The sequence below is a fragment of the Oncorhynchus mykiss genome, chromosome 5, assembly GCF_057628025.1.
Source record: "Oncorhynchus mykiss isolate SJ-2025 chromosome 5, ASM5762802v1, whole genome shotgun sequence".
NCBI lineage: Eukaryota > Metazoa > Chordata > Actinopteri > Salmoniformes > Salmonidae > Oncorhynchus > Oncorhynchus mykiss.
In genome coordinates this window covers 48,316,339-48,340,790 of record NC_143026.1, presented here as the reverse complement: position 1 = coordinate 48,340,790, position 24,452 = coordinate 48,316,339, and the positions used below count along the sequence as shown (strand labels likewise).

The 24,452-nt window shown below is 40.6% G+C and overlaps 2 protein-coding genes across 6 annotated transcripts in view; one reads left to right on the top strand and one right to left on the bottom strand.

Moving 5' to 3' along the window:
• LOC110523977 (lysosome membrane protein 2) overlaps positions 1 to 18,900 on the bottom strand; it is a 68,230-nt gene extending 49,330 nt beyond the window's left edge. Inside the window, exons 1-2 of one of the 3 annotated variants that reach the window (XM_090236657.1) lie at positions 18,178 to 18,900; positions 5,017 to 5,174 (exon numbers count right to left, since the gene is read on the bottom strand). In XM_090236657.1, coding sequence (XP_090092783.1) covers positions 5,017 to 5,174; positions 18,178 to 18,300 — 281 coding nt within the window. In that variant the 5' untranslated portion in view covers positions 18,301 to 18,900. The remainder of the gene's footprint in view (positions 1 to 5,016; positions 5,175 to 18,177) is intronic. The other 2 variants (XM_036977726.2, XM_090236658.1) reach the window with 2 other exon arrangements.
• On the top strand, positions 5,676 to 8,779 carry LOC110523978 (uncharacterized). Of its 3 annotated transcripts, none has more exons than XM_090236659.1 (4): positions 5,676 to 5,858; positions 6,502 to 6,657; positions 7,091 to 8,082; positions 8,218 to 8,779. In XM_090236659.1, the coding sequence occupies exons 3-4, from the start codon at positions 7,176 to 7,178 to the stop codon at positions 8,385 to 8,387; spliced, it is 1,077 nt and encodes a 358-aa protein (XP_090092785.1). In that variant the 5' UTR covers positions 5,676 to 5,858; positions 6,502 to 6,657; positions 7,091 to 7,175; the 3' UTR covers positions 8,388 to 8,779. The 3 variants fall into 3 exon arrangements, 2 of the variants coding, with proteins under 2 accessions (XP_090092785.1, XP_036833623.2); XR_016496432.1 differs by lacking the exon at positions 5,676 to 5,858 and adding an exon at positions 6,004 to 6,251; XM_036977728.2 differs by lacking the exons at positions 5,676 to 5,858; positions 6,502 to 6,657 and having other exon boundaries at positions 6,768 to 8,082.
• Positions 18,901 to 24,452: the final 5,552 nt, after the last annotated feature.

Sequence of the window (24,452 nt, the reverse complement as noted above, 5' to 3'; positions counted from 1 at the left end):
GGCATTTCTCAGCCTTGACGTACAGGTCATGCTCCAACAGACGACCAAACACTCTGCGCACCAGGGACACATGCTCGGCGCGTGTAGCGGAGTATACCAAAATGTCATCAATATACACCACCACACCCTGCCAGTGCAGGTCCCTGAAAATCTCATCTACATAAGCTTGGAAGACTGATGGCGCATTCATCAACACGTAAGGCATGACGAGGTACTCATAGTGCCCAGAGGTGGTACTGAAAGCCATCTTCCACTCGTCTCCCTTCCGGATACACACCAGGTTGTAAGCGCTCCTGATATCTAGTTTGGTGAAGAAGGGCACCCCGTGCATTGACTCTATATCTGTGGCTATGAGCGGTAGCGGGTAAATATACCTCACCGTGATCTGATTTAGACCCCGATAGTCAATACACAGACGCAGACCTCCCTCTATATAAAATAAACTCGAGGAGACGGCTGAAGTGGAGGACCGAATGTAGCCCTGACGCAGGGATTCGGAGACATATGTTTCCATAGTCTCTGTCTCCGCCTGTGAGAGGGGATACACGTGACTCCTGGGAAGTGCAGCGTCTACCAGGAGATCTATCGCACAATCGCCCCGTCGATGAGGTGGTAATTGAGTCGCCTTCTTTTTAGAGAAGGCGAGAGCCAAATCTGCATATTCAGGGGGAATGACTCACCACCGTAGTAACACCAACGGAAACCCCTAAACACCTACCTGAGCACTCTCGCGACCACCCCGCGAGAGCCCTCTGTGGCCAAGAAACAGTGGGGTTATGACAAGCTAACCAGGGTGGCCCAGCACCACGGGAAACACAGGAGAGTCAATAAGGAAAAGACACATTTTCCCTGCGTCACCATGCCCAAAGGAGCGGTGACCTCCCAAATGAACCCTGACCCTAACTATCTCAGGAGTTAACCAGGGAAGGACACATCCACAGGAACAATGGGGGTCCCTAAACTATGAGCTAACGCTCTATTAATGAAATTCCCAGCCGCGCCTGAATCTATGAGCGCCTTATGCTGGGAATGTGGGAAAAACTCAGGAAAAGTGACAGACACAAACATATGTGCAACAGAGGACTCTGGGTAAGAATGATGCCAGCACACCTGGGGTGACGCCAGAGCACCCTGCCTGCTGCCTCGACTCCCAGAGGAACCAACCCGGCACCGACCAGCAGTCTGACCTCTGCGGTCACAGATGGTGCACGAGCGGAAACCCCCTCCGGTCTCCCAGCACACCGCCTCTCCCAGCTCCATGGGTATCGGAGAGGGGGTGTGGGAGGACGGAACCACCAGACCCCGATCTGGACGTCCACGAGTAGCCAGCACAGGTTGTCCAGCCGGATGGACAGGTCCACCAGCTGGTCGAAAGTGAGGGTGATGAATCTGCAGGCCAGCTGCCGACGGACATCCTCGCGCAGACTGCAGCGGTAGTGGTCGATCAGGGCCCTGTGTTTCCATCCCGCGCCGGCAGCCAGGGTCCTAAACTCCAGGGTGCTCCTTGTCTCCTGCCTCAGATGGAAGAGGCGCTCACCCGCCGCTCATAATACACAAACATACAATCAAACAATCTCCGACAAGGACATGAGGGGAAACAGAGGGTAAAATAAACAACATGTAATTGATGGGATTGGAACCAAGTGCGAAGGAAGACAAGACAAAACCAATGGAAAATTAAAAATGGATCAGTGATGGCTAGAAGGTCGGTGACGTCGACCGCCGAAAACACCGCCCGGACAAGGAGAGGGACCGACTTCGACGGAAGTTGTGACATCTTATTACAAAGAGAAATTATATGAATTTAAATTAGCAACAATTCTTGTGTGTTCTGGGATTATGTGAATGGGGAGTTTTGTGTTAGATATCTCTGACTTGGATCAGGCCCTAAATTGGTTTACTTATTTGCTCAACTCAATTTCAGATAAGCATGGACTGGTTAATAAACTAAGGATAAAGGATAGAGCTAATCCTTGGTTTACCTATGAACTATCAGAGAAATGACAAGAGCTTGGACTAAGGCTGACTGATTATATGTCTGACTGGCAGTCTTTCAGACACTTGAGAAATAGATGTCTATCCCTGGTAAGAAAAGCAAAATCAACATACTTCTTGAACATTGGATCTGAGAATAGTGGGAATCCAGCTGCCTTCTGGAAGGTAGTCAAATCTCTGAAACAAAACTCCACCCCCTTATTACTGTAGCATTTTATGACAGCCTCTAAGATGGACATTTGTGGTGCTTTTAATAACCACTTTTCCTCAGCGGGCCACCTATTCTGTGAAATAGCTTCTGAAAACTCAGATTCCAGTAGAGCGAGTATTTTGCTCACATCAAGCCAGTTTGCAAAGAACGATACATTCCCAGATCCACATCCTCATTGTCTTTTCAACCATTTGATGTCTATGATGTACTAAGTGCCTTATTGAAGATCAATGTAATAAAAATTCACTAGGGCTGACTCACTTGATCCCTTTTTTCTGCTGTGGTTTGACCCACTTATTGCAGACTGGACAATGGCACAAGTCCTCCCCCTACATAAAGGCGAAGAGCCTTCTGACTTGAACAACTAACGTCCAATTTTCAAGCTATCTTGCCTTGCCAAACGTTTAGAGACCCTGGCCAACTCTCTGCTAAGATTTTTTTTTACTTCTCGTTCTGGTTTGAGACATGAACACAACACTGTGGCCATACTTGTCTTAGATGATGTGCAACAGTTGAAGTCAGAAGTTTACATACACTTAGGTCTGAGACATTAAAACTTGTTTTTTAACCACTCCACAAATTTCTTGTTAACAAACTATAGTTTTGGCAAGTTGGTTAGGACATCTACTTTGAAGCGACATCTATATTGAAGCAACATCTCAAGACATCAGTCAGGGAGTTAAAGCTTGGTCACACACCTTTCGTAAGGTGAACTAGATTCGATACCGTCAGTAAGCTAGATACTGTAGTTTTTGAACCAATATATACATTTCACATTCTTAAAATATAGTGGTTAAAATATAATATAACCACTTTATTTTAAGAATGTGAAATGTCAGAATAATAGTAGAGAGAATTATTTATTTCAGCTTTTATTTCTTTAATCACATTCCCTGTTCAAAGGTTGTCTGAAATAGGCCTATATTGGTTCAAAAACTACAGTATCTAGCTTACTGACGGTATCAAATCTAGTTCCTCAATATTCTGAAAGGTGTGCTGCATGGGTCGATTTTGGGCCCTGTTCTCTTCAGTATTTATATAAATATTATTGGTCTATCTGTTAAAACCTCTAACATTCATCTCCACACTGATGATTCAGTTATTTACTCCTGTGCCCTCTCAGTACAGCAGGCCATTTATGACCTTCAGCATGGTTTTGACTCAATTCAAAAATTGCTTACTGATCTTAAACTAGTGCTAAATGCTTATAAAAGCATGTTTATGTTGTTCTCTCGATCTTGTCATATTGACTCTGAGAACCTGCACATTTGCACACAAATCTCTTTTAAAACACACATTGAAAAATAAAAAAAGCTGAGAATTAAGATTGCTTAGATAGAGTCAAGGATATGTTTTGTATAATTCTACAAAGTCCTAGTAAAAACATAGGCCTATAGCCTATTTTTGTTTCCCTTACAATAAAAACATTAGTGTAATTAATTTGATCAACTTTATTTGTAGATTCGATTAGTTTTAGACTTAAAGGAATTAATAAAGTCCAGTTATAGCTTCTTTTGAAAAGTAGAAACGAAAAGATGATAATAATAATAATAATATAATCAGCCAGGTACAGGTGAAAATATTTGCTGTATTCCTAAACAAAAGCACCAGTGTATGAACAACTGGATTAATTGCATAAAGAAATATTAGTGGAAGTATATTCATGACAAGAACACTCATTTGGTAATTGTATCAGACACTGTAGTGCCCTTATACCCGTACCTTTACTCATGAATCAATCGTACCTGTTGACTTGACAGTGTGTCTTATTTTTCCCGAGTGGGAACTGTGGTGCTTGGGGAAAAGGGAGAAGAGGGAGAGCAGGACCTGCAGCCTGCTTGGCGGCTGTAGCTTCTTTCTTGGCTGTCATGTGGTTCTCACAAAGCTCACATGCCAGATCCAGTGGGATTCATGGTGCAGAGGATGCAAACACTCATATTTATTTTACATCTGTACACTGTGATTGTTGCTTTACCACTCTCCATCACTGATGTGGAGTACAGCTCCACTGCTCAGTTGTTTTGCGCAGAGGGGGGTAGCTCCCACCTTTGTTTGTTCACTGTTCCGAGCAGGCTAGTCTTATTTGCAATCAACTTGTCTGCCTGGGAAATAAAAGTGAAAAGTTGCCAATGGTCACATTTCTGCTTCCACGAGTCTCAAAACCACAGTCTCAGACAGTCACTCACCGCTGGCCTGGTTGATTTTTCACCGAGATATGCAAAGCAATTGAGCAAGTAGTTGGTTTCAACATCGGCTGACCAAAACTTAACTGAAGTTACGTGTGCCACTTTCAGTTTCTATCTGGTTTCTGGCGCCCTATCATCCATTGACTACAGAAGAGCATATTTCCGTTTTTTGTTTATTATGTTAGTTTTTAGTTTTAGTTTTTACTTATAGCAGCCAAGTAAATGTAAATGTTGCCGTGCGAGTGGTCATGTGCTGAATGCATGGACAGCACAGATATGAGCAGTGTAAAATACAAATATTTAGGATAAGTCAGGGAAGGAGCAGGACATAGCTTTATTGGTGGGCAGATACGTTCCCCTTAAAAAACATCTCTAGTTTGGTCAAACTTTAAACTTCATAATGGCTTCATAAAGGCTTTATAAGCACTACATAAATGCTTCACGTATCATTTATAAGCAATGTCATACTACATAAAGGGTGATTTAAAATATCAATATAGCTGGTGCTTTGCCTACATATAGCTGTAGGTGTATGAGCCAACCTGAGCGATAAACTAGAAGTTAGCTTCATACATCATTCAAAAAGTATTTATAAACACCTCATCAATTCATCACAAATCCTACCTGTATGTGTAAGGGCCAACCTGAGAGACGAAAGGCTTGGCTCCAGCCAGGAACTCATCTGGGTTGGTGACGTTAAAAAAGAAGTACTGCATGAAGATGGGAGGAGGAGGGTTCTTCCATGTTTCAAACACACGGCTGCCCTCTGTCAGAGTTACCTCCTGAAAGACACAAACATAGAACCAATCAATCAAATGTATTTTATAAAGCCCATTTTACATCAATTGTCAATTTGAATATGAAGAATGCTGAATAATGTGGTCTGTTTTGTGCACTTCAACTTCTGTATTGCCTGCTCTTTGGTGTTTAGGCCGGTGAGAACATGGTGCAGTTGAAGTCGGGAGTTTACACTTAGGTTGGAGTCATTAAAACTTGTTTTTCAACCACTCGACAAATTTCTTATTAACAAACTATAGTTTTGACAAGTCGGTTAGGACATCTACTTTGTGCATGACACAAGGAATTTTTCCAACAATTGAATCCTACAGACGAAGAACCATATATGTGAAATAAAAAAAAAAAAAGAGATATACATGAAAAATCCTTATTGGACACCATTTTTCTATAGTGAACCGGTTTCACAAGCTTTCCACGCGCTAATTAACAATAATTTTAAATTTAAAGATAGGCTCTCGTGGAATAACCGTTTATGTGCACCACTCAGAATGGACGGACAAGCGCACAGCCTTTCTGTTGCTGATGAAAATCGCAGAAATGTGGGAAAGAAACGTAAAACAAAACTAAAAGAATGGAAAGACAGGCAAAGAAAGATCTTACGGGATGCGGGAAAACCCTATACAAATCGTAAGGGTCAAGAAAAAACTGGGAAAAGCTGTCCAAAAGAGGTATGTGGAAGAACCGTATATCAAACAATCAAGCTAGCTAGCTATAGAGTACAGTAACTAACATGTATGTTCTGGGTTGTCTAATTTGTAACTATAGAGAAAACATATTAGCTAAAGTTCGTTGGCTACTAACTCATACATTATCGTTACAAATGTTATTGCTAGATTATAGAAGAAACATAGCTAGCTACTTTTTCTCCGTACACCGGATGATTCGACATGGCTACAGTAGCTAGCTAGTTACACTGTATCCTGCAGGGAAGAGCGTGTTCCACGACGTGCAGAAAGGATTGTGGAAAGTTGACTGATGAACGCAAGCTGCATCTGTTCAACAGGTTCTACACTGTCCCATACGAGAAACAACAAGCGTTGATTCTCTCCGGCTTAGAACAGGTTAGAAATAAGACAAAACGCCTATTATTATAATAGCTGTATTGAACACTTGCATAGTTTAACTTTGACAGTAATGATACGTACATTAACGTTAACTCTAAAAGTGCTGTGTTACACAATGGTGCAATACAAACTCATTATGTGTATAGATTGGGAGTGTGTGAAAGATGGAGGTCCTGATCAAGCAATATCCTGAATGTGCTACAGTATATTAAATTCTGAATTCATCATTGTCAACTTTTTATTGCAGCATGAGGTGAAACGGAGACGTAAACCTGAGGATACAAAGGAGAACAAACGACGGAAACAAACCTTCAAATACCATGTACAGCAAGCAGGCCAGAGATTGAATGTGTGCAAGGTTACTTTCATGTCTGTGTTCCAGCTAACCAACAGCCGTCTTCAGGCAAGTGAAAATATGAATTAATGTCTATATGAATATCAATTACAAACATATTGTATTTTCTGTACTAGTTTTTAATAACCTGCTAATTGAAATGTAATTGTTTTGGTCAGGTTATTCAGGAAAAGTTAGCTGAGGCAGGTGAGGTTGCAGGGTCTCCAGATCAGGCTACTGAGGCTAGGTCTCCTTTAGAAGATGGAAGAGGGAAGCATAGCAATAGGTAATGCGCTATGAGGACTGAGTGCCGATTACCTTCCCCCTCCCACCGGACAGCACTGGCCTAATTCTCGCCGCCCTACAGGACCCCCCGGCCACAAACGGCAATGGCGTGACCGGGATTTGTACCCCGGTTATAGCGACACAGTTGCACTCTAAAGCAGGTCCCTAGACCATTGAGAGAATACAAGTTTAACAACACCTTGTTGTCTCCTTACAGGCCACATCGGATACATGCTACAGTGAAAGAGGGCATCAAGGAGCACATTCTATCTTTCCCAATAACCCAGAACCACTACTCACGGATGAAGGGGGATGTACACAGAGAATACCTCAGCCCTGATCTGAATTTGTTGCGAATGTACCGACTCTACAAAGAGAATAATACCACATCATCTGCAAAATTCTGGGTTGATAGGGACATTTTCAAACAGCAGAGTCTCAATTTCGACCAACCCAGGAGTGACACCTGTGGCAAATGTGACGCATTCTTCACTAAGATGTCAGCAGCAACATCTGAAGAGGAGAAGAGGAAGATTGCAGTTGAAAGTGAGTTACACCATCGAAAAGCCGAAAAGGCCTACACACAGCTTCAAAGTGACACTGAGTGGGCTAAAGCCAATGCTGACTGCCATGTCATTTCTGTGGATCTACAGGGGGTGATGTACACCCCTAATCTGACCCACTCCAATGTCTGCTACCAGCGGCAGCTGTCAAATTTTAACTTTTGCATCCAGGAACTTGGAAAAGAAGATCCTGCATACATGTGTGTTTGGCATGAGGGGATTGCACACCGAGGGTCCATTGAGGTGGCAAGCTGCATAATGAAGTGGGTGAAGACAAAACCAGAGGTGCGCAAGTTGATCATATTCAGTGACAGATGCTGTGGGCAGAATAACAACTGGCGGATGCTCAATCTGATGTCGATGCTCGTCTCTATGGGTTACTTTACCCAAGTTGAGCAGAAGTTCATGGTCTCTGGTCATTCTTTTCTTCCTTGTGATCGATCTTTTGCCACCATCGAGAAGAGGCGCAAGGTGTCAGTCCTTCATACACCTGATGATGTTTCAAAGATGATACTTGAAGCACAACCAGCAAAACCATTAAAGGTGATGAGGATGCAATGTGAAGACTTCAGGCACCTCCCAGATTCTGTCCTCAAGCGACCAGCTGGACTACTGATCACCTCAGTGAGGTGGTTAAAAGTCACAGGTATTGCACAGAGAATAGTTTACTAACATCCCATCAACATGCAACATGTTGTTCTAACAATAACATATCCTAATGCTTGACTGTGAAAGTTGTTATTGATGTCAGGAACTTAAAATGTTTCTGTTCTAATTTCAGTTGAGGATCCTTGGAATCTGTACGCCAAACAGAGCCACAGTCTATTTGAGGGATGGAAGTCGTGGCTGATCTCCAAACCAAAAGGAGGAGCTACACCTCAACCTCCCTATTTTGCAAGCCACTACCCTAGAGCATATGAGAGTCCTCTGCCCATCAAAAAAAACAAGTGATGACCATGCTGATGACCTGCTCAACTACTTGCCAGCTGCTGCACGCTCTTTTTATGAATCACTGCAGAGTGAATCATTTGTTGTTAAACCAAGCTACATAATTAAACGTTTTTTCTGTGAGTTTATGATCCCCTGAACCTGTATAGTATGTTGAATCTGAATACATTTCAGAAGACATGTTACCCATATTGTAGGAAATTAAATGTATCGTAGGTGTTTTCTATGTGAATCAATTTGTGTATGATTTGAACCAGCACAATATATTGAATTAATTTAATTTTAAGATGTTCCTAGTGTAGAAAATGTTATGTACAATGTGTTCTGTTGATAATTATTTTGTGTGATCATTTGAACCTTTTTTAATCTGAATGAATTAAAAACAAATAAGTCATCACATACAGTATGTGAGTATTAATTTGATCTTGATTCCCTTTTTTTATTCATTACAATATACACTATCTCTCTGTCACCACATTTAGCATTAACTGTAAGCAGTTAATACTTATTTACTGCTGTCACCTCAGTGCAGAAGGACATTTCTTGCCTTTAGCTTGGGTTTAACGCAATTCACAACGTAATTGCTGATCATAGTGTTAAACACAAAGAGAATGGTTTTCTGAACGTTTTGTAATATTGACCTTCGGGACCTGCATAATGGACATGCATATTGGCACATCACATTTATCCCTATTTGATATTTACAAGTTGTGCTTGTTTTGATTGAATTCATTTAATTGTATTCTATTTTGGTAGTTCTATGGTATGTTCACATTGAGGGCTTCATTTTAAATGAGACTAAGATTTCATGACTTTGACTTTTAAGAATAGTCATCAGTGAAAATTTAGTCATCAGAATAGTCATCAGTAAAGTTGATAGACCACCTTTAAATGAACCTCCATACAAATGAATTAACTGCATATTGCATTTAAGTTATTTACATGAAGGGCATCTGTACTTGAAAGTACTTAAAACATCATATCAGGTGTTAAAAAAGGACATCTTACAAGAGTCATGCAAAATGTCACATATACTGTTCTTCCACAAACTGAAATCATCACTGGAGATATACTGTTCTTCCACAAACTGAAATCATCACTGGAGATATACTGTTCTTCCACATTCTAAAAATTAAAACGGCAATAAAAAAAGTATTATTTGAAATAACAAAAAAATATAAATTGTTGTTGGAAGATATGGGTATGGTGAATTATTTCTCAACCATAAAACACCTAATGTGGTACACACAATTAATAATATAAAAATAACTGATTATCTTAAAATTGAAAAATTGTCACATATATGGTTCTTCGTCTGTAGGATTCAATTGTTTACAGACAGATTATTTCATTTATAATTCACTGTATCACAATTCCAGTGGGTCAAAGGTTTACATATACTAAGTTGACTGTGCCTTTAAACAGCTTGGAAAATTCCCGAAATTGATGCTGTCATGGCTTTAGAAGCTTCTGATAGGCTAATTGACATAATTTAAGTCAATTGGAGGTGTACCTGTGGATGTATTTCAAGGCCTACCTTCAAACTCAGTGCATCTTTGCTTGACATCATGGGAAAATCAAAAGAAATCAACCAAGACCTCAGAAAAAAAACTGTAGACCTCCACAAGTCTGGTTCACCTTGGGAGCAATTTCCAAATGCCTGAAGGTACCACGTTCATCTGTACAAACAATAGTACTCAAGTATAAACACCATGGGACCACACAGCCGTCATACCGCTCAGGAAGGAGACACGTTCTGTCTCCTAGAGATGAACGTACTTTGGTGCAAAAACAGGTACAAAAGTATCTAAATCCACAGTAAAACGAGTCCTATATTCACATAACCTGAAAGGCCACTCAGCAAAGAAGCCACTGCTCCAAAACCGCCATAAAAAAGCCAGACTACGGTTTGCAAATGCACATGGGGACAAAGATCGCACTTTTGGAGAAATGTCTTCTGGTCTGATGAAACAATAATAGAACTGTTTGACCATAATGACCATCATGTTTGGAGGAAAAAGGTGGACGCTTGCAAGCTGAAGAACACCATCCCAACCGTGAAGCACGATGGTTGCAGCATCATGTTGTGGGGGTGCTTTGCTGCAGGAAGGACTGGTGCTGGTCAAAATAGATGGCAACATGAAGATGGAAAATTATGTGGATATATTGAAGCAACATCTCAGGACATCAGTCCAGAAGTTAAAGCTTGGTCGTAAGTAGGTCTTCCAAATGGACCATGACCCCAAGCATACTTCCAAAGTTGTGGCAAAATGGTTAAGGACAACAAAGTCAAGGTATTGGAGTGGCCATCACAAAGCCATGACCTCAGTCCCAAAGAAAATTTTTGGGCAGAACTGAAAAGGGTGTGTGAGCAAGGAGGCCTACAAACCTGATTCCGTTACACCAGCTCTGTCAGGAGGAATGGGCCAAAATTCACCAAACTTATTGTGGGAAGCTTGTGGAAGGCTCCCCAAAACATATAATTTAAAGGCAATGCTAGCAAATACTAATTGACTGTATGCAAACTTCTGACCTACTGGGAATGTGATGAAAGAAATAAAAGCTGAAAAAAATAATTCTCTCTACTATTATTCTAGCATTTCACATTCTTAAAATAAAGTGGTGATCCTAACTGACCTAAAACAGGGACTTTTTACTAGAATTAAATGTCAGGAATTGTGAAAAACTGAGTTTAAATGTATTTGGCTATGGTGTATGTAAACTTCCGACTTCAACTACACATTTTACAAACCCTGTATATTTTACATTGGTTATCTTGTTTTTATTAGTCCCACCCTTCAGCTCCATTCAACCCCTCCCATCTATCTCTTAACACCATCATTTTTGGATTTCTATTTGCTATATATTTTTCAACTGTGCCGTGATGCTTCACAAAAGTACTGAACATTTCTATTCTCATAGCTTCTACAGATTGTAAATTAAAGATAAACATTTATAATATTATTGCTCGATTGACTATGACTTTTCAAATCACCCAGTATTGCTATCTGCAGCGTTACAGTGCCTTGCAAAAGTATTCATCCCCCTTGGCATTTTTCCTATTTTGTTGCATTACAATCTGTAATTTAAATGGATTTTATTTGGATTTCCTGTAAAGGATATAAACAAATATTACTGTTACTGTTTGATCAGGTTGCAATTCCAAGATCCATTTCAATAGCTCAGTGTTCTCATTTCACTATACAGTGAAACAACAGTGAAATGTAATGTGATTCATTTCGGATTTCAAAGCTACTTTTGCACTCAACAAGTATAAACTTTGATACAAAGTATAAGGATTCAGGAATGAATCCTAAAGTAACTTCTTAACATCAGCTCCACTGATGTAAACATCTACTATGCTTAACCATGTCAATATTTGATTTACGCTGGTATACAGTGCATTCCCTCTGGCCCAGCCAGAGCCCAAACTTGAACCCGATCTAACATTTCTGGATAGACCTGAAAATAGCTGTGCAGTGACGCTCCACATCCAACCTGCAGAAAATAATGGGATAATCTCCCCAAATTCAGGTGTGCCAAGCTTGTAGCGTCATACCCAATAAGACTCGAGGCAGTAATCGCTGCCAAAGGTGCTTCAACAAAGTTCTGAGTAAAACTTATGTAAATGTGATATTTAAGGTTGTTTTTGCTTTGTTATTATGGGGTATTGTGTGTAGATTGATGATGGGAAAAAACAAACAATTTAATCTATATTAGAGGAAGGCATTAATGTAACAAAATATGGAAAAAGTCAAGGTGGCTATTAGGTGGCTTCCCATGAAAGGATACTTATTTACCTCAATCATAACTCTTTAACTGCTAGAGCAGCATGTCCAACGTTTTAAAATTGAAAGTTCCTTCCTAACTTTGAACGCCATGGCTGCAAGAAAACAAAAACATGCCTCCCTGGGGATTTGGGGGTATAGGCGATGGAGGGGAGGAGTGGTAGAGGGATGGAGAGGAAAGGCCCTCTCTTTGTCTACGGTAACCAATGGAAATCCTTTGACCAGCCAAGCTGACTGAGAGAGACACTATAATTTGTGTGTGTGTGTTGATCATGTGATTGGTGAGCTCCATTACACTGACATCTGGTCTGAACACACACACTCACAGAGAGAGAGAGAACGAGAGAGAGAGAGAGAGAGAGAGAGAGGGAGAGAGAGAGAGCCCCAGTGGATGTCTCTCTGTGTTAATGATGGCCACGGTGGCACAATTACCCAGGCACAGGGACAAAGACCCAAGCCACCAGTGGGTGTGGTGGGTGAGGGGCGAAGATATGCCCTCTCAACCTCTCCAATGACAAAATGACCAGCTGAGTTGCTCAGGATAATGTGCCTGTCATCTTAGATAGGAGTGACTTGCCTAGTTAAATAAAGGTTAAATAAAAGTAAATAAACACAGCATAGAAGGTGATCAACCTCAGTCAGGGTTGTTGTTTTCATGCAACTTTCTATGAAAAATATGTAACATTTTCTGGTGCAGATCTAACATGTAGGCTTTGATTTTGAGGTCTTTCTTCATGTTGACAAGCTAGGGGTTAAGACCAAATGCATTCATACATTTCCTTCCGTATACAGCCTTCTCTAACATGTTGGTGGGCATTGTTCTGGTCTGGGCTAAGATCACCTCTCTAGTTGGCCGATGGTGATCCTTTACTACAGTGACCCAGATAGGGGCTGTGGAGCTGCCAAACACTTCAGGGCTGTGTCTTAAATGGCACCCCATTCCCTATACAGTGCACTACTTTTGACCAGAGCTGGTCAAAAGCAGATCACTATATAGGGAATTGGGTGCCACAGCTCTCGTTGTTACCTAATAAGCCAGCCTATCATGCTGTGTGAAAGAGGCTTACCACACAAAGAGGGAGTTCAGAAGGGTTTCTGTGGTTTGAGTTATGAGCTCGGTTCTGTCCCAAATGGCACCTTATTCCATATGCCCACAACCCTCTTTCAAGCCATGAGTTGATATGAGGAGTGGTCTTTCCATTATGCCGAGAGGTCCAAGACAATAAACAAGTTTGTCTGCGCGTGCGTTTGTGTCTGTGCACCTGTTGCATTTCCAGTATGTTTTCCTGGCCATCCCTCAGCATCATACAGTCACTCAGTGCACAATGCCTGCATCCCAAATGGCACACTTTATAGTGTACTACGTTTGACCAGGGCCCATAGGGTAGTAGTGCACTTTATAGGGAATAGGGTGCCATTTGGGACATAACCCTTTAATGAGTAACCTAATTAAACAAACACTAGAGGCTAAACAAACATTTGTTGTTTCAACATCCACATTTTGTAACATTCACTCCAGAGATAAAGTCCAGATTTGTGTGGTATATTCTTGGTCAGGTCAGTCACATCAGGACAGTGTGTGTGTTTATGTGTATGTGTGTCTCACATCAGGATAGTGAGTAAAGGACCATGGTTTGCTTGGCTGGCATAAGCTCTACATATCTCACGGTAAACAGGGGTAATACTGTAGATTTAGGTCAGTTGGAGCAGACTAGCCTAATTATCTGACAACATGTCCTATGTATTATTTGTTTATGAAAAGACAGATGCACCTGGGATGGTATGTCAGGGTGGCACAACTGTTACTACTAGTTCACATCTGGCTTATTTTACACTTGTCTCTCACCCAATTGGCTGACTCCTAAGATCTATAACCCTGGTCTGTCACCCAATTGGCTGACTCCTAAGACCTATTACCCTGGTCTGTCACCCAATTGGCTGACACCTAAAATCTATAATCCTTGTCTCTCACTCATTTGGAAGACTCCTAAGATTTAGAGGCCTTGTCTGTCACCCAATTGGCTGACTCCCAAGACCTAGAACCCTAGATGGGCAATGGCTGTGATTGGAGAAAGCTGAGGATGGATACACAACGTTGTAATTACTCCACAATACTAACCTAATTGACAGAGTGAAAAGAAGGTATACAAATATTCAAAAAATTGCATCCTGTTTGCAACAAGGCAGTAAAGTAATACTTCAAAATATTTGGCAAAGCAATTCACTTTTAGTCCTAAATACAAAGTGTTATGTTTGGGGCAAATCCAATACAACACATTACTGAGTACCACTCTCCATAAGCAGAGTGGTGTCTATGGGTATAATAATAATAATAATTTATCACATTTCTCTAGTGCTTTTCATAGAATCTCAAAGCGCTTCAAGAGCAAACATAAACAAGCAATATATCATGACAGGTCAACCAATAGAAGCCAAGTCTTTGAAAGCTGCATCCTCCAAAGATGGAGAAGGTCAGTTCATGGCTTGAGCGAAGAGAGCTGGTCAGAGGAGGGTAGATGGTGATGGAGTCTGCTGATGATCTTGCAGAGGGCAAGTCTGGGAACCAGCCTGTGTCTTATAGCCACTGGACTTCTCCTCTTCCACTCTGTGTAGCACCCACTTGGGTGATGCCTCAGCAGCTCTGGGTGCCAGAAAGATCACCACACAAAGTTCAGAATAGTAGCCAGTCGTCCTCACTACGAGCCCTCTGCCTCAGCACTGCTCGATTCCTGTATCTCCTATTCCTCTTACGCTTCAGGCGACTCCTCAAATAATTTTCTCAGAAGATCAGGAATTGGCAGCAAGGTGAAACAAAAAAGCTACTGTGTCCAGATGCAAAAACATTAGACAGCTAGCAAAATCCTAGAGGAAAACTTGGTTCAGCCTGCTTTCCACCAGATACCGGGATATTAATTCACCTTTAAGGACAATTCGGTCACTCAGACAACACAGGGCCAAATCTACACTGGAGTTGCTTACCAAGAAGACAGTGAATGTTCCTGAGTGGCCGAATTACAGTTTTGACAAATCTACTTGAAAATCTATGGCAAGACCTGAAAAATGTTTATCTATTATTGATCAAAAACCATTTGACAGAGCATGAATAATTTTTTTATGAATAATGGGCAAATTTTGCACAATCCAAGTGTGGAAAGCTCCAATTTTAAATAAATGTTGCAACACATTTTAAAATATGTTTTCACTTTGCCATTATGGGGTATTGTGTGTAGATGGTTGAGAAAAAAAACTATTTAATCCATTTTGAATTCAGGCTGTAACACAACAAAATATGTAATATGTCAAGTGGTATGAATACTTTCTGAAGGCACTGTATTTCCTTAGTAATTTGTTCAGCTCAGGAAAATGCTTCTGACGGAGCTGCTTAAACGAGAACATGGAAAAGATTAAGAAGAACACATGCAAGCACCCATGACCATCACACATCCCCATTAAAGCCACACATAGAAGACACTCAGTGATTTTGAACAGTACTTATCACAACAACAATAACAACAATGACATGTCATGTCACAACAAAGGTTTATCATATCGAGGAATGAATGCTATTGTCAACAAAGGACTCAAAACTGTATTTTAAAATTAGACGACCCACTGTTTTGCTTGTTAGGCTTCATAGATGGTCTACGTTGACACACTAAACTCTTTAGACAAGAAGATTGACTGGAAACACAAACTAAGATTGTGTAATGATGATGAAGGGGTTCTCTAATACATATTCACATGCTACCTTCCCTTATTGTCAACGTTAATGTGCCCCTGCCACACCCATGATATCCAAAATCGAAGTATTTGGCAAAATACAATTTCAGTAGCCTATTTGTGTAAACATAAAAGTAGTACAAAATATGTACACACTAAAATGTATATTATGCTCTTTCCCTAGAGATAAATGTTGACACAGCCTACTTTCCCTCTTCCCTGCTAGGCTGAAATACCATAGTTTAGTGTAGCAGGTGTGTGAACAACATACAATTCCATCATTGTAGTGACTTATCTACCAACATTCTTATTATGGGTTTTATTTTCAAACAGAGCTGCATTGAAAGGATAACACACTCATTGGAATGAATAGGCTAGGCACTAAATGGCAGAATGGGCTGGTTGATGATCAATGAGCACTGATAATTTCAGTGAACAATTATAATTTCAGTAAGGAAATGCTGGTGTCAGATCTGTTATCTTAGAGAGCAATTATTCTGTATAGGTAAGTAGGCCTGCTATGCTTTAAAAAATTATTTCCCAATTCTCATACTTTGGTATGGACAACCTGGACTCAGAGGTAACATAACATAGTGAACGAAAATCAGGGACACTCAAATTAGTGTGATATGTTACATATGGATGTATTAATTTGTGGATGTTCATCAACCATTTTGTATGTTATGCTGCAAATTCCAATTTGTATGATATGTTACGAATTGCAAGTCATACAATATTTTACGAATTTGAAATACGTATATGTTGCAAATTCAAATTTGTTGTGACTAACGCTAACGTTAGCTAGGATGGATAATGCTAACGTTAGCCAGGTGGCTAAAGTTGTCCGTGATGATATTTGAACACACAACCTTTGGGTTACTACACGTTCATGTTATATGCCTACCCTTCCACCATCATTTCATGTTTGCTGTTTCGCTTTACACTCCAACATGATAGGAAAACGTCATCCTGACATGGTTTTGCAAAAAGGTAGCTGACATGTTTCTCAGTATGTTGCAGTAAATGGAAAAAGATGACTGTCGCAGGGTTAACATTTTTCTTGTTTATCTCATGTCTGTCTCTGTCTCACTCTCTACCTTCTCTTTATCCCTCCCTCGCTCATTATCTTCTCTCTTCCTCCCCCTTCTTTCACACCCTCCACCTCTCTCACCCTCTCTGTCTCAAGTTCTATTCACAATGGTATTCAGTTGGTAAGAGACAGACATTCCGTAAATACTAGGAATAGATTGTCCACCATCTATGCGTTATCCAGACAGAAAAGAGAAATAGGCAAAATAACATTTTGATTTAGAGCAATAAAGAAATGGAATAAATTAACTGAGCAAACTAGAAACCTTTCAATATATAAATTTAAACATTATCTTAAAACAATTTAAATATAGTATATAGAAATGATGTGGGACTATAGTAGATGAAGAATCAATATTTTTTAGATTGAGTATTTATTGGGTCATTATTCTAGTATATTATGTATGTTTGTAATAGTGTGTTATATGTGAAAGTGTGTTTGTATTATACGGAAGAGACAAGACAAGACAAGGACAGACAGGACAGGGCAGACAGACAGGACAGGGCAGACGTAACCATACCAAGTGTAACATATCATACTAATTTGAGAGTTCCGGATTTTCATTAACTATGTGACATCTAGTCTATGAGACCAGCCTGGTCTGGATAAAACCCCTACAACTCACTGATCTATGCATTGATTCTGAGAAAACGTCAGCTGCAGTTTGTTGGTGAACTTCACACAGGGGTGCACTAAGCTACTTTGTTCTCTGTACCCCAAGCAAAATTATTCGGACAGATTGGTGCCCGATGATTTGCAGCCGCTAACCTGTATTTATGATTGTCTCATTAGGCGGGTGCTTACATTTGTCCTATTTTACACATGTACACGTGTGTGAATTAGAAATTAGTTTTTTTTTTGCATATCCTACTCCCCTGAAACACCCTCAGAGAGTGAGGTCACGGCCAGGGATCAGCCATTATTGACAGCAACCCTAGAGCAATTAGGGTTAAGTGCCTTGCTCAAGGACACATTGACAGATTTTTCACTCAGTTGGCTCAGGAACCTAGTCAAAAAATGACCTTTCGGTTAAATGCCCCAAGGTTCTTAACCGCTAAACTACTTGCTCCCACGCCTCATGACATTGTAACACTGCTGTAACACTGCATTTTGATTTATTTGGCACCTGTGGAATATTTGACGTGCAAATATAACATGAAAAGTTATAAAAACTTGTGCATTCTGCTTAACTTACCTTTTTTAGCCGGTTATGTATTACAGTTTGAAATACTTGAGACACAAATAAACCAATCCCGATGAACAGCAGATGAGCGCAGACAATCCCAACTCCATATACAGCACAAGATCTTTGAGTCATGATGCAGGACAACAGCGCGTAAAAGTTGTAACACAGCAAGAAGAGGTCTATACCGTTGAAATGTGGCAACTGAGCCGGCTGCGCTTTTATCTTCAAGTTCCTTCAGTTCACGTGCACACATTAGGCACAAAGCATCGTCAAAGTTGACCTTGTTGTCCTCTTTTGTGGTTTGTGGTCAGTTTTTCCGTAACTTGTAAAGTGGTAGAACTTGGATTCTGTATTAGTTACCGAATTTGTTTATTCTAGTCGACTATAATGGTAATCACTTCTTTACTCTTCTTAGTTTTAAGTCATTGCAAGAAAAGGAATGTATGCTAAATTTAGTTATCTGTTGCCTGGTTAATAATGAGATCTTTCACAATAAAAGGAGGTCGTCTGCAATCCGGGGTGGTGAAGGTGTAATAAACTGTATGAATAATCCCAGTGGATATTTGTAGGGTGGTGCGAAAGTCGCGCTTGTGCGCTAAGCGAATGTTGATTGGTCACACCGCAATGTCTGCTGTTCTCCCTGTGTCAATACGGTTACTGTTTCTGCCTGATTGAGAGGAAAAGTAACAGTGTTGTTGTATTCATTCGTGCACACTGTAGAAAACGCTTTGCAATTAAAACGAGCGTTTGTTATTGGACAAGTTCAGGTTAGCCGGTCCCCGCTTCGGCTTGTTCTTTTTCTGTTTGCTTCCTAGTGAGTACACCTCAGGGTTGGCTGTCTTGCAACTCACACAGGTTATGGGCAGACAGCCTAAAATTCACCGAGATCCTTGTTTCATAATGGTGCATAAAAGAGCTGGATAAAATAATTTGAAGTCATAAACAATAATCCATGTGGAGATAATTTAATATATATATATTTTTTTTAATGTAATTAATTGTTTCACACTATTTGCATGGATTGAAATGATTTGACATCAAACTACAAGGGCAAAACATTTTTTTTTTAAACTAATGTCAAATGATAATTCCAACCCTGTCAACAAGTGTAATAAGTAATATAAGAACGTCTAGACATTTCATATAGTAACCTATTCAAATATAAAGGTATTAGTTTAGTTATAGGATGTTTAAAATACCATTTGTCAGTTGCAGAGTTAGATGGAAAACATGTTGACTCTAAGACATAGTTTGTAAAACATTGCGTGTTAAAGCTTAGAGTGTTATTTCCTTTTCTCTCACAAACAAATTTTCAGTTTAGTTTGCCCCTCATTTCGCACTGAATGTCTAATTTACAAATAATAGGATGGTAACGGGCCATTGAGGCCAAGGAGAGTCTTGACCCGGAAATACAGTGCTATCTTAAAAAGTTCTCTGAATACCCAGAAGGTCGGGTGTGGCACTGGCTAGGATAAATAATGTCAGACACTATACATTTGCAGCATGCCAAATGAGCATCTATGTAAACTTGTATTTGTATGGACTAGTGATGCAATTACAAATAAAATAATGTCAAAGCCTTTTTTTTTCTCTATCCATACAGTATGATGCACCTCATGATATAGAGAGTGTATTCTAGAAATGACCCACATGTTTTTGGAATCAGAACTTTTAGAGAGTGAAGAACTAAATATAAAACATACGGATACTGTATTTATCATGCCTTAGCCACACCTGACCTTCTGAGTCTTCAGAAGACCTTTTTCCAACTTCGGGCAAAGAGTGATGGTTAGGGGGCCATCTCATCAAAATAAGTGCTGCACCCATGGGGGGTTGAATAAGTGCTGCACCCATGTATTACACATACTGTATATAGAGGGCCTCAGGGCCATGAAATAGCCAGTTATTTCCTAAGTATGAGTTCTCTGCAGGGATCAAATTACATTTGGGCTATGAGGGGTAGGGCACCTCCATAACAAATCAGGACCACCCCAAGTTTTGTAAGTGAGACTATCAGCACATTCAGATAACAGTGTAACCCATCCCTTAATAATGCTCGCAGGAGCCTCTGACTTGTCCAAGCAACACGAGTCTGGCCAGCGAGACTTTTGGGGGCTGTTTTGTTAGACTTCAGTGTGGCTATTGACATTATTGATCATAGTCTGCTGCTGGAAAACATATGTGTTATGGCTTTACACCCCCTGCTATAATGTGGATAAAGAGTTACCTGTCTAACAGAACAAATAGAGTGTTCTTTAATGGAAGCCTCTCCAACATAATCCAGGTAGAATCAAAATCAACATCAAATAAAATAAAATGTATTGGTCACATACACATTGTTAGCAGATGTTATTGCGAGTGTAGTGAAATGCTTGTGCTTCTTGTTCCGACAGTGCAGCAATATCCAACAAGTAATATCTAAGGATTCCACATAAATACCTAATACATCAGTTAAGTTGACTGAAAACATTCTCATTTATAGCAATGTCCTGGGGAATAGTTACAGGGGAGATGAATGAGCCAATTATAAACTAGGGATGATTAGGTGACCATGATGGTATGAGGGCCAGTTTGGGAATTTAGCCAGGACACCAGTGTTAACTGGTGAATAAATCACAGACAGTGTTACCAAGAAAAACACCCACACCATAACACCTCCTCCTCCATGCTTTAAGGTGAGAAATACACATGTGATGATCATTCGTTCACCCACACCGCGTCTCACAAAGACAACTGTTGGAACCAAATATTTCCAATTTGGACCCAAGTCCAAATTACAACTTTCCACTGGTCTAATGTCCATTGCTCGTGCTTCTTGGCCCAATCAAGTCTCTTCTTATTATTGGTGTCCTTTAGTAGTGGTTTCTTTGCAGCAATTTTACCATAAAGGCTTGATTCACACAGTCTCCTCTGAACAGTTGATGTTGAGTGTGTCTGTTACTTGAACTCTGTGAAGCATTTATTAGGGCTGCAATTTCTGAGGCTGGTAACTCTAATGAACTTGTCCTCTGCAGCAGAGGTAACTCTGGGTCTTCCAGGTTTTTAACTTCAGGTTTTCCATTCCTGTGGAAGTCCTCGTGAGAGCCTGTTCCATCATAACGCTTGAGTTTTTTTGCGACTGCACTTGACTATTGACTGACCTAATGTCTTAAAGTAATGGACTGTCGTTTCTCTTTGATTATTTGAGCTGCTCTTGCCACAATATGGTCTTTGCTTTTTACCAAATAGGGCTATCTTCTGTATACCACTCCTACCTATATATTTTTCACAGGTGAATTTCTCCAAATCATGTCTCCTACCAGTCCAGTACAAATTGTACCTTGGAGGATGCCTCAAACATGATTTAAAGATCATTATAATGCTGAAAAGTCTAATATTATATTCATCTGTTAATACACAATGTTCACAATTAATACACAATTAAAGAAATATTGCAAGGTTGTAAATCTCCAAATAATATCTCATATCATTCCTATATTAGTTTGATGGTAGACATAATTTTCTATCAGAAATGTATTGAAAATGTTTCACATGTAAAACACGTCAAGTCTCTCCTAATAGTTAGAAATAGGTCTGTTCAAAGCTGGTCCGACCAATCGGATTCCACGCTTCAAGATTGCTTCGATCAAGTGGGACAATAACATTGATGAATATGCTGATTCGGTGAGCAAAGTTTATTAGCAAGTGCATCAGTGATGTTGTACCCACAGCTTCAATTAAAACATTCCCCAACCAGAAACTTTGGATCGATGGCAGCATTCGCGCAAAACTGAAAGCGTTAACCACTGCTTTTAATCAGGGCAAGGTGACCGGAACAATGACCGAATACAAACAGTGTAGCTATTCCCTCCGCAAGGCAATCAAACAAGCTAAGAGTCAGTATAGAGACAAAGTAGAGTCCCAGACACGAGAGGTATGTGGCAGGGTCTACAGTCAATCACGGACTACAAAAGGAAAACCAGCCCCGTCGCGGACCACGATGTCTTGCTCGCCGACAAAATAAACAACTTCATTGCTCGCATTGAGGACAATACAGTGCCACCGACGTGACCCGCTACCAAAGACTGTGGGCTCTCCTTCTGCGTGGCCGACGTGAGTAAAACATTTAAACGTGTTAACCCTCGCAAGGCTGCCGGCCCAGACGGCATCCCTAGCCGCGTCCTCAGAACATGCGCAGACCAGCTGTCTGGTGTGTTTACGGACATATTCAATACATCCCTATCCCAGTCTGCTGTCTCCACATGCTTCAAGATGGCCACCATTATTCCCGTTCCCAAGAAAGCTAAGGTAACTGAACTAAATTACTATCGCCCCGTAGCACTCACTTCTGTCATCATGAAGTGTTTTGAGAGACTAGTCAAGGATCATATCACCTCCACCCTACCTGTCACCCCATACCCATTTCAATTTGCTTACCGCTCCAAAAGGTCCACGGACAATGCAATCGCCATCACACAGCCCTAGCCCATCTGGACAAGAGGAATACCTACAGTGGCTTGCAAAAGTATTCACTCCCCTTGGCATTATACCTATTTTGTTGCCTTACAACCTGGAATTCAAATGGATTTTTTTGGGGGGGTTGTATCATTTGATTTACACAAAATGCCTACCACTTTGAAAATGCAAAATGTTTTTTATTGTGAAACAAACAAGAAATAAGACAAAAACAGAAAAGTTTAGCGTGCATACAGTGGGGCAAAAAAGTATTTAGTCAGCCACCAATTGTGCAAGTTCTCCCACTTAAAAAGATGAGAGGCCTGTAATTTTCATCATAGGTACACTTCAACTATGACAGACAAAATGAAAAAAAAAAAAATCAAGAAAATCACATTGTAGGATTTTTTATGAATTTATTTGCAATGATGGTGAAAATTAATTATTTGGTCACCTACAAACAAGCAAGATTTCTGGCTCTCACAGACCTGTAACTTCTTCTTTAAGAGGCTCCTCTGTCCTCCACTCGTTACCTGTATTAAGGGCACCTGTTTGAACTTGTTATCAGTATAAAAGACACCTGTCCACAACCTCAAACAGTCACACTCCAAACTCCACTATGGCCAAGTCCAAAGAGCTGTCAAAGGACACCCGAAACAAAATTGTAGACCTGCACCAGGCTGGGAAGACTGAATCTGCAATACGTAAGCAGCTTGGTTTGAAGAAATCAACTGTGGGAGCAATTATTAGGAAATGGAAGACATACAAGACCACTGATAATCTCCCTCGATCTGGGGCTCCACGCAAGATCTCACCCCGTGGGGTCAAAATGATCACAAGAACGGTGAGCAAAAATCCCAGAACCACACGGGGGGACCTAGTGAATGACCTGCAGAGAGCTGGGACCAAAGTAACAAAGCCTACAATCAGTAACACACTACGTCGCCAGGGACTCAAATCCTGCAGTGCCAGACGTGTCCCCCTGCTTAAGCCATGTCCAGGCCCGTCTGAAGTTTGCTAGAGAGCATTTGGATGATCCAGAAGAAGATTGGGAGAATGGTAAAAACTCAACTCGTAGTGTTTGGAGGACAAAGAATGATGAGTTGCATCCAAAGAACACCATACCTACTGTGAAGCATGTTGCCCAGCAACAGCCCCAAACATCACTGCTCTAGAGGAGATCTGCATGGAGGAATGGGCCAAAATACCAGCAACAGTGTGTGAAAACCTTGTGAAGACTTACAGAAACCGTTTGACCTCTGTCATTGCCAACAAAGGGTATATACAGTGCCTTGCGAAAGTATTCGGCCCCCTTGAACTTTGCGACCTTTTGCCACATTTCAGGCTTCAAACATAAAGATATAAAACTGTATTTTTTTGTGAAGAATCAACAACAAGTGGGACACAATCATGAAGTGGAACGACATTTATTGGATATTTCAAACTTTAACAAATCAAAAACTGAAAAATTGGGCGTGCAAAATTATTCAGCCCCTTTACTTTCAGTGCAGCAAACTCTCTCCAGAAGTTCAGTGAGGATCTCTGAATGATCCAATGTTGACCTAAATGACTAATGATGATAAATACAATCCACCTGTGTGTAATCAAGTCTCCGTATAAATGCACCTGCACTGTGATAGTCTCAGAGGTCCGTTAAAAGTGCAGAGAGCATCATGAAGAACAAGGAACACACCAGGCAGGTCCCAGATACTGTTGTGAAGAAGTTTAAAGCCGGATTTGGATACAAAAATATTTCCCAAGCTTTAAACATCCCAAGGAGCACTGTGCAAGCGATAATATTGAAATGGAAGGAGTATCAGACCACTGCAAATCTACCAAGACCTGGCCGT

Bases quoted from the DNA above. Each gene is read 5' to 3' on its own strand.
- LOC110523978 (XM_090236659.1), top strand. From the start codon at position 7,176: ATGAAGGGGGATGTACACAGAGAATACCTCAGCCCTGATCTGAATTTG. The intron at 8,083-8,217 runs GTATTGCACAGA...TTCTAATTTCAG, and splicing joins GAGGTGGTTAAAAGTCACAG to TTGAGGATCCTTGGAATCTG.